The sequence below is a fragment of the Atta colombica genome, unplaced genomic scaffold (genome assembly GCF_001594045.1).
Source record: "Atta colombica isolate Treedump-2 unplaced genomic scaffold, Acol1.0 scaffold46, whole genome shotgun sequence".
NCBI classification, from domain to species: Eukaryota; Metazoa; Arthropoda; class Insecta; order Hymenoptera; family Formicidae; genus Atta; species Atta colombica.
The window spans coordinates 880,233-891,186 of NW_017259535.1; the positions used below are offsets into that span (position 1 = coordinate 880,233).

General features: G+C 28.5%; 2 protein-coding genes across 5 annotated transcripts in view; one reads left to right on the forward strand and one right to left on the reverse strand.

Moving 5' to 3' along the window:
* LOC108691381 (calcitonin gene-related peptide type 1 receptor-like) overlaps nt 1-10,954 on the forward strand; it is a 128,033-nt gene that overhangs the window by 71,210 nt on the left and 45,869 nt on the right. The gene's annotated exons all lie outside the window — the stretch shown is intronic.
* Nucleotides 524-10,954, reverse strand: part of LOC108691376 (esterase E4-like) — a 37,148-nt gene continuing 26,717 nt past the window's right edge. For both annotated transcript variants that reach the window (XM_018199084.1, XM_018199082.1), the window contains exons 2-9: nt 4,499-4,643; nt 3,933-4,227; nt 3,253-3,438; nt 2,755-2,954; nt 2,279-2,450; nt 1,306-1,623; nt 873-1,017; nt 524-785 (exon numbers count right to left, since the gene is read on the reverse strand). In XM_018199084.1, the coding sequence (XP_018054573.1) occupies nt 644-785; nt 873-1,017; nt 1,306-1,623; nt 2,279-2,450; nt 2,755-2,954; nt 3,253-3,438; nt 3,933-4,227; nt 4,499-4,636 (1,596 nt within the window). In that variant the 5' untranslated portion in view covers nt 4,637-4,643 and the 3' untranslated portion in view covers nt 524-643. The remainder of the gene's footprint in view (nt 786-872; nt 1,018-1,305; nt 1,624-2,278; nt 2,451-2,754; nt 2,955-3,252; nt 3,439-3,932; nt 4,228-4,498; nt 4,644-10,954) is intronic.

Here is a 10,954-nt window from a genome sequence, read left to right on the forward strand (position 1 = left end):
ACGTTGAAATGGGAAGTCCTACCCCACCCGCCGTATTCTCCAGACGTTGCTCCCTCTGATTATCACTTGTTTCGATCAATGGCACACAGCCTGGCTGACCAGCACTTCCGGTCTTATGAAGAAGTAAAAAATTGGATCGATTCGTGGAGCCTCAAAAGATGACCAGTTTTTTCGACGCGGGATTCGTACGCTACCCGAAAGATGAGAGAAAGTAGTGGCCAGCGATGGACAATACTTTGAATTAAATGTACCAGTTTTTTACAATAAAGCCTCGAATTTCGGAAAAAAAACGGCGGAAGCAAAGTTGTACACCTAATATATTATTTTTATATATAATATATTTAAAGAAATATATTTATAAAAGAAATAAATTTAATATATGCACTTTATAAGATATTTATATTGATAAATATCTCAATCTGAGATAAATATTAAAACATGAATATAATAATTTTTTTCATAATTTTATTACGTACCATCTCTATGGAAAAGTAGTTTTGGAATGAAAAAAAATATTTTTGAGAGTCTGTTAAGAAATATTTATTAAATGCATTTTTCAACAAAAAACAAGAAATATTAAAAGAAAATTTGGTTTTAATAGATAAGATTACATCAGATAATGTTAGAACATTTTTTAACATTTTTAAACATTTTCCCAATCCCAGCGTTCCTTTCCGTAATGGAAGGTTTCCATTTTTAGATTTAAATCAATATTTAAACCATTGTAATCTTTGTTTTGCGGACCAGTTAGTGGTAACCATAAATTTGTACTCGGCGTTGGATTTCTAAAAATCAGTTTAATTAATACGTTTGCAGTTAGAATTAATATACATTGTAGAATTTGTATAAAATAAGAAAAAATATTCTTGTACCCTGTTTTAGCAAAATCCGTCCACATTTGCACAAAGTAATTTACTATTTTGTAATCATTTGAATCCGGTTTAGGAGACGTAAGGTTAAATGATTTTACAGCTTCTGGGAAAAATAGGTAACCTAAATCCTCTGTATGGCTTACTCCTGCAAAGTATTATTATATTTGTAAATTATTCTTAAAAATGCAGTTTCATCATTTTCAAATTTACATTTCTTTTAAATTCTTCAGTTCTCTAAATATTTTTATATGTTAATTTTTTTTAACATTAATTTTTTTATAACATAAGATATTTTTATCATTACTTTTATGCACAATTATTATAATAATACAGTTGAATATAATGATTGGGCTCACAATTTCAGAAGTAATAGCATCGTTAATAAAAAAAAAAGATATATTATGTGGTTGTAATAGTACTAGCGATAATATACCTGGAAGTCCGATGTCTAACACTGTTCTAAAAAGGGAAGTTTTGCTTTCATAATCGAAATGATACAAATACGTCGATTTAAAATGACCAGAACACTTTTGCGATTGAACTACATCTCTTATGCCGCGTACGAAAAATTCATCTCCTAAGAAATCTGAATAATTCTTCAAAGTTTTTTCTGCTATGTCTTCATTTCCAAAGTAGTGGCGTCGTAATTCTTCGACAGTAATTCCTATTTCAGGTAACTCGGATAATACATTTGATAATATTGCCTTTTTAAAATCATCATTTACTTTCTGTAGATCTTCGTTGCCTATATCTGAAACAATTTAAAAAATATGATTACATTGATCACTTTTGGGATATTGCACATCGAACGAATAATATTTCATATATAGATTTCATATATATAAGAATATTTTTGATAAGAAATAATTGACTTTATAAATTCATAAAAATATCTATCTCAAAAATAATATATTTTTATATTAATATAAAATTTTTATTTTAATATAAAAATTTAAGAGAGATATGTACAAAATATATATGTATATTATTATTAAATATAAATAAATAATATACATATTTGTATATTTTATTTGATTTAAATGTTGATGAACGTACACAATCTATGATAAAGTTATTTTAGAACATTGTAATTATTTAATATGTTAAAACAATATATTTGTTTACTAAATTATGTAATAATTATAATTCTTATACATGTACTTAAAAATTGCAGTAAACAAATTTATTTTTTATATTTTAAAAACGTCAAAAGTATTACGGAAATCTTTTTATAAATGTTGACACCGTATTTGTTAAATGTCAAAATTGTATTATTCTTAACAAGTTACATTGTAGAAAAACAAGCTTTTTTACACATTGTGTAAAAGAGATACAAACGAAATAATTAAGAATATATTTAGTGATAGTATACGCGCGCGCAATAAAATGTAATACTTCTTTATTACCTCCGAAAAAGTTGCTACGAATAAGAAATATTCCTTCATTACGATTAAATCCTAAAAGGAAGGGCATTTGAATCCCGCGGCTTACATATTTCTTTGGATGTTCAGGAAAAACTGGATTCGATGACTTGCTGTCCAGAGTGATCGTGAAGGGTAGAGTAAAACTCAATTTCTCCTGATGATTATAAATGAAAAATATGTTATTCATATGTTATAATTTATAAAAAAACTTTTTTAAAAGAAGAAAAAATATATACCAACTGCATAAAAAGATATCAAATATTACATCTTTCTTAAAATATGAATATGAAATATGTATAAATGAATAGTTAAATATGTATAAATGAATTTACCATGAAATTCGATTATTATGCTCTTGTCTCGTCCGGATGGATGTCAAAATGCGACTACATACACACATATATCCATCCGGAAGAGATGGCGTAATCTATATTATAATAAAATATTGAGCTATTTACTGATTCAGTATTAATTGCCCATAGTGAATTTTTAATAAGTGTTTTTGCGTCAACTGTTTTTAAAAATTCGTATGCGACTTTTGGATCTGATGTTTCTTTTCCGAGTTTTTTGGCAAGCCTAAAACCTGTGTCCATCACTTCATTAAAGGCCCAAGGATTTAAGATGACACCGCTTTGTACGATTATTTTGTGGAATAAACCTACAAGGCATAATCGTAATAAAATTAGTCCATAGATTCGTTACCGAAAAAAGTCTTGCTTTTCTTTCTTTCTATTGTATAATATCAGAATTTATTGATTTTTTTTAATTATTGATTCTTTGATGTTTTTGTTTGCATTAGTTTAAATGCTTTCTTTAAGGATCTACAATAGTGTTTTAAATCTTAAACCATAAGAAATTGACAACAATAGTCGAATACGAGAAGAATAATTGATTGTGATTCCATTCCTTATATCTTAAGACAAAAATCTATTGTAGATCCGAACTAAAGACAATACCTTTAGTTAGCGGAGACAGAGCCAGAGCATGTACTGTGGATGCACCAGCACTTTCGCCAAAGATAGTAATTTTTTCTGGATCTCCACCGAACGTTATTATATTTTTTTTAATCCATTTTAATGCCAAGATCGCATCTTTCAGAGCTTGATTACCTGTTATCACTTCGTCATTGAGGTTCAGAAAACCTGAAAGCATATTAATTCTTTTTCTTAAAAGGTAATATATTCAAGCAAAAAGTAAATCATTATAAAATAAACAAAAGAAAAATATTTGTTTTAGAGTTAATAAATTTTATAATTAATAATTATGCATAGTATTTTTTAAAACCATAATGTAAATACGCAACAAATCATCTATTATTAATAATTATCTATTTTCTATGAATATAATCTGTTACTTTTAGAAGTATTTCAATTTTAGAAATATGCTTATACTATAATAAAAAATAATATCCTTTCTTACTTCTTAATTCTTGATAATAAATAATTTTATTTATTTGTTAACTATTTTTACTTTCAGTATTTGATCATAAATTCATTTGATCAATAACATAATTATATGGGTTATTTAAAATAAAAAATATTAATCTAAATATATGTATATTTACATCCTTTGAAGAAATGTGGAAAAAACGCAAATGATATACAAAAAATATATATCAAAATAATAAATAACGTACCTAAAGAGCTTAATCTAAAATTCATGGTAACCAATACTACGTCTGTCTGCATAAAATGATCGGGTCCATACCAGTCTGGATTACCGGAACCTACAAAATAGCCACCACCGTGTATCCATACCATTACCGTGCGTTTTTCCGTGCATGAAGATTTGATTTTTGTAGTGTACACATTTAAATAGAGACAATCTTCATCGCCTACAATTTCCTGTGTTGTAGGGTTTATTTGAACAGCTATGTTTCCATATTTCGTGGCATCTCTTTCACCGTGCCATGGTTCCACTGGTACTGGATCCTAAATATATAAATATTTAAATTATATTTAACATAATATTTACTTTTGAAAGAAATAGTTTTAAAAGATATATATTTTTTAAATCTTGTAAAATTAATTCTACCATATCTAATTAATTCATTTGCACATTTGAAGAAAATTAAGATTCTTCTTTTTTCATTTCTTTTTAATTCTAAGGAAAATCTAAGAAATTCTAAGGTTAAAATTACTTTTTCATTGTTGTTAAACTTAATTATATTGTGCCTTGATAACAACAAAATATTATAATTACCTTAAATCTGAGTTCGCCAATCGGAGGTTTGGCATATGGTATTCCGCGAAAAGCAAAGTATCTAACATTATTACAACCATGTACAACAGCGCCCTTCAATTTTCCTTCAGCCACTTGTACTCTTGTTTCACTCAACATGTATACACTGAAAAAATAGGAATGAAAATAACATTTAAAAAATGTATTTATTTTTAATATTTACAAAAATATATTTGTTTGTAAAATACATATTGTGATATCAGTTTGATAGTTTCTATTGTTATAGCTACATATACCAGGTGTACAAGTATGAAATGACGATTTTTTTCCCAAAAAGTTGAGACTCATTAGTCAACAAGCTGTTTCCAATCACCTACGAGAGATGGGAAAGATTCAGAAAGTCGGCAGATGGGTGCCACATGAATTGAACGAGAGACAGATGGAGAGGCGCAAAAACACATGTGAAATTTTACTCGAACAATACAGAAGAAAGTCATTCTTGCATCGTATCGTTACTGGGGATGAAAAGTGGATTTTTTTTTTTGAGAATCCCAAGCGCAAAAAATCATGGGTAGATCCAGGCGCACCATCCACATCGACCGCAAGACCGAATCGCTTTAGCAGGAAGACGATGCTCTGTGTTTGGTGGAACCAGAAGGGTGCGGTCTATTACGAGCTATTGAAGCCTGGCGAAACGGTTAATACCAAATCAACAACAATTGATCGATTTGAACCGATCGCTGCTTAAAAAACGACCAGAATACCAAAAGAGGCAACACAAGGTCATTTTTATCCATGACAATGCGCCATCACATACGCAAAACCAGTTCGGGACACGTTGGAAGCATTCAGCTGGGAAGTTCTACCTCATGCGGCTTACATCAAACTTGGCTCCTTCCGATTATCACTTGTTTGCATCGATGGGTCACGCACTTGCTGAACAGCGCTTTGGTTCATACGAAGATGTAAAAAAATGGCTCGATGAATGGTTCGCGGCAAAAGGGGAAGATTTTTACTGGTGTGATATCCACAAATTGAAAGATGGGAAAATGTGTAACTAGCAATGGAGCATACTTTGAATAAATCTCTTTTTATCATTCTTCCGAATTTAACGTGTTTTTTTTTCATACGTGTACACCTGGTAATGTTAAATCTTTGTATTTCACACTGCATTGGTGCGCTATCTGTTTCTCAAATCGTCATTTCATACTTGTACACCTGGTATTTAAAAAACTTTTAGAAATGATTTGATACAAATAAAAATAATAAAGAGCATACAATCACAGCGCAAAATGTATTTAGCGAAAGTCGTATATTTAAATTTTTCAAGCTAACAAGATACTGATGATGGTCAAGTCTTGATAAATAAATCAATATGAATAAGATTTTGGAAACTGTAAAGTGTTAATTCGCGTCTGAGCGACTCTTATCAACACTTTACATTTTGGCTTTGCATTTTGGCTCCGGCGCTCAAATTGGATAAGCCTGTTATAAAAAATATTACATGATAAAAAATTTTTGTTTGAACGTTTATATATTCGATATTCCAGATATAACGGTGACATAATATTATAATTGAGTTTATTCGATTTTGAAAAGAACTTTTGCGCGAATTAATAAATAATAAATAATAAATAATGAATAAATTTCTTATTAAGTGAATCTTTTTTTAAGTCATTGTATGATAAATACGGGATTCTCAGATTCTAAAAAAAAAATTTTTCTTATTTGTATTCCTTTTTGCTCTGTTGTAGTGAATTTTTATTATAAGGTTCAGTTTAGATTTATTATAAATGTAACTTATCCGTTTTTTAAAGTAGCGATGAAAAGTAGAAGTTTCAAGCTGTAAAATGCTTTTTTAAACATCTCGATACGATGATTTTTGACGAAGTTATTTTACATTGAAGTTTGCATATAGTTTTTGACCAAGTTATTTTACCTTGAAGTTTGCATGCAGCTATTGAACAAAATTTGAGTCACTTAAAATCAGAATCAAGAAGAACCAAATTCGAATTTCACATATCTTCGCGAAGAATGATCACGAAGCGATGTACGAAAAAACATTTTAAAGCCATAACTTCTTTAATTGTAAATAAAGTTAAACATTTTCTCTTAAAATGATTTTTTATCATTATGCTACAATTTTTTTCAGTGACAAGTAAACCTACGGAGATGTTACTCACGGAGGTATTTTTAATGAAATTTTGTATATTTGTAGAACTTTGAAAAATATTGAACACGTATTTTTTTTTATTGGGCATGATTCACTCTAAAGAGTGAAAATTATAAAGATTAGATAATTAAAGATAAGAGATAGATTTAACATATTAGAAATGAAATAAGTTGAAAATTTAAAAAAATAAATATATATATGTAAAAATAAATAAAAATGTATTAGGGGATTTTTGGGATTACTGAAATTAAATTTTATATCTTTAACACCATATTTAAAATCATTGATCCAAAAATTGGAAATTTGAATTTTATGATGACAAGAATTTTTAAAGTTTACTTATTTTGATAAAAAATAATAAAAATTTTGATGTGTCTGGGTCTACGCCTTTGGGTCAGCCATTTTGAATTTCATGCTTTTGACGTAAGATTTAGTTTCAGCGATCCCAAAAACCTTCTAATTTTATTTTTTTAAATTTTCAACTTGTTTCACTTAATATGTCATGTTAAATCTATCCCTTATCTTTAAGGAGTAATTTTCACCCTTTAGAATAGACCATGGACGATAAAAAAAAATACATGTGAAATATTTTTCAAAGTTCTACAAATATGCAAAGTTTCATTAAAAATGATGAGTGATACCAGTAGGTTTAATTGTGATTTGAAGTGAGTAGTGCATTATGTACGTAGTTTTTGCTCTGAAAATTTCTAAAAAATATTGACGCCAGTATTAGCATTACCCAAGGTGTATCACGGGGACGTTCGATCCACGACGGACTTACGCCTCATGTGTGTGTGTGTGTGTGCGTGCGTGTGTGTGTATGTGTGTGCGTGCGTGTGTGTGTATGTGTGTGCGTGCGTGTGTGTGTGTGTGTGTGTGTGCGTGCGCGCATGTGTGTTTGGGGAAAATGCGTGCGTGACATTTACATTTCAAAATCTGATATTTCCGCCTCGTCTTCAAATTTCTTGCAAATGCTCACGCATATTGATGTTAGATCTAATTGCGACTTTTCCCACCATATTCTATGCAATGCTACTTCTAGTTCTTGGAGATTTGGCGGTTTTTCCAAATTGTATTCTTCTTTCCATCATATACATATTCGATGGAATTTAAATCCGCACTCATCGGTGAATGTGGTAGCATCTCGATGTTGTTTTTCGAGAAAATTAAGGATTATCCTAGCGGCATGTAATCGAGCATTGTGCATGCAATTCGAGCACCTACATTAGAATGAAATTGCGTTCCATTCGATGACGCATGGGAATGGCGTGAGACACAAAATTTCTTTCACATAACGTATAGCTGTCATTCCAGGAGGTGGTAAGGTGACGTTCCTGTGTCTATGTATTGATATTCCATCCTATACCATAATGGAACCACCATCAAAGCACTGTACCGCAAGTACGGTTTGAACAGCACTTACGGTGCTTATTTCAGTTTAAATTTACTTTAGTTTAAATTAACTGAAGTTCAAAAAAACAGAATCGTAATAATGCCTCGGTTGAATGAAATTCAGTGTGCACAAATTATTGCTCTTCTGGAAGAAGAATTGAGCCAAAATCATATTGCAAGGAGAGTGGGTGATTTAAGTGATTCTAATTTGAGTGACTTATTTTAAATGACTCTAATTCTGTTCTGTAACTGCATGCAAACTTCAAAATAGAATAACTTTGTCAAAAATCGTTGTATCGAGATGTATAAAAAAGCATTTTACAGCTTGAAAGTTCTACTTTTTAGATCGCTTTAAAAAATGGTTTTATGGAATTTTATGAAGTTACATATAAATGAAGATATATCAGATCTCAAAATTTTTTACGAAATTTGCAGAATTCCACGAAGTAAATTAAAAATTGTACACAAATGCGATTTACATCATTCGAAAGAGCGAATCTTTAATTTGTTTTTTTACAAAGCAAAATCAATTTTGCTTCAATGTTAAATAATTCGAAAAAAAAATCATACGGAATTTTGTAAAATTAAAGATAAAAATTCGCTTTTTCGAGTAATATGTATTTGAGATTCTGATATATCTTCATTTATGTTTATGTAACTTCATAAAATCTCCAAGAGATCGTTTTTTAAAGTAGCGATCTGAAAAGTAGAGATTTCAAGCTGTAAAATGCTTTTTTAAACATCTTGATACGACAAAGTTATTCTATCTTGAAATTTGCCTATTTTTGCAGAGTGAACCAAGTGTTGCGTTAATTTTGTTGGCCAATGTAATTTAATTTCTTAATATTGTCATGAGAGGTTCACGTTGATGATGATTCAAAATTGAACCGAAATATACGTTTTGAAATTTATTTATGTGATCAAGGTTTTTTGTGTAATAAAATAATTTTATTTTAATTTGCACACTGTTAAGCGTGCCGACTCACAGTCTTTATACTAATTTACTGTTTTGAATTTGAAGAGTCCAAATATTGATATTTTAATTGTTTATTTTTATATACCATTATATTTCCTTTTTATATCATTGTATTATTTACAACAACTATTTCAATTACTATCTTTGAAATAATCGCAAGACTACAAGTTTTATCCCTGATTTTAGATTTTTCAAGTTGATGTGTCATATATGTATGCAGTTTCATTTTAAAGAAACGCGATTATGAATGTCGTGTATTGGAAAAGTGAAATATCACGAATGTTCCTATTATTTTATCGCTTCGCGATTGCTTTTAATTCGTGATTAATCTGCGACGAAAACGATGATAATCGAGTCATGTTCCCTGAATTAAACGGAGATATTGGACGGAACATGTGGGCTTCATCCTCGATGCGGTAGCGATGCAATCTTCGTACCGTGTATGTTAATTCAGCAAAATATAATTAATCGGCTTTGTGTTGTGGATTGCATGTGCGCGTATTTAAGGGATCGTTGATTACAGCAGCTTTATTTGTTGCACGTCTTATTGATATGAAGGACTGTCATATTCAATGTATATTATAAACGCAAATCTATCCGCGAAATTATGAAAACAAATTTTGAAAAGACGTAATTTACCTCTAATTTATCTTGAATAATTTTGTGATTGTTTTTTATTTGTTTTTTCTTACTAGAGACTGAGAAATAACTTTAACGTTTTGATTCTTCAAATAAAACTACTTGGACTTTCAAGAATGAAATCTTTATATATTCCCGATTAACGTATAAATATGTAAATGTAAAAAAAAATGAATTGATTAATTTATATAAGATCCGATTAAAATTCATATTTGCACTATTAAAAATATAATGTGTCATTAAAAATATAATCATTTTTAACTTAAAAAAGTATATGAACTTTCTAAAACGTGCAAAAATATTAAAATATTAAAATATTAAAATATTAAAATATTTTTGTACAAAATATTAATATTAATTTTCTGCATATCTCAGATTTATTTTTGATGTGTGTGCGTACTTAACTTTTATAGATAAATTATAGATAAGTAATAAGTTAACGTAATGAAATAAATTAGCTTAATAATGGAATTTACTTAATTTAAATGGAATTATTTATAAAAAAAGTTCTAAAATAATGAATTTTGAATTGAATCTGAAGATTGAATCAGCTTTTCTTCAAGAATATTATAAAGTTTTATAAGGGGAATAAGCACACGTTATAGCATTAAATTAATATGTTACTTTTTATATAATAAATATATGGATGGAATTTTTTTTATGTGATATATGATAATTAGATTTGTTTTAATTATTTTGAAATGTAAATTGTTACTTATTTAAAATAATTCGTACAAAAATAGAAATCTATAATTGAAATTGATATTCTTTTATTAGAATTTATAGACGATATTTTGTGAAATTTGTAAAGTGCTGTAAAGTATTGCTGTAAAGTATTGCAATAAATATATTACAAAAATTTCTTATCGGTTATTTTAATTTTTTACATATAATTGTATTATATTAAATTATTCACAGAATCCTGAATCACACACTTTTTAAATGAGGTTGAAGACCTCTTTTAATTTTTTAGTTTCTACTTTCTATATTATTATAAACATTTTTTTTATATTAGAGGAGAAGGTGGCATCCCAGTTACATTTTACACAATAACTTTGTTAATAATCAATTTAAATTTAACTCTTGATAATTACATTCTTTAAAATGTTAAATCAATGATTCTGAATTGAAAATACGAAATATTTATTACTTCGGATACTATTTTAAAAAATGCGGCATTGCATAATGATTTGAAGAAATAATAAATGATGATGTTCCATAAAAATAGTCTTATAATTTTGTTTAAAAAACATATCATTTAATTAGAAAATTAAAATGTTGTAAAATATAAATCACA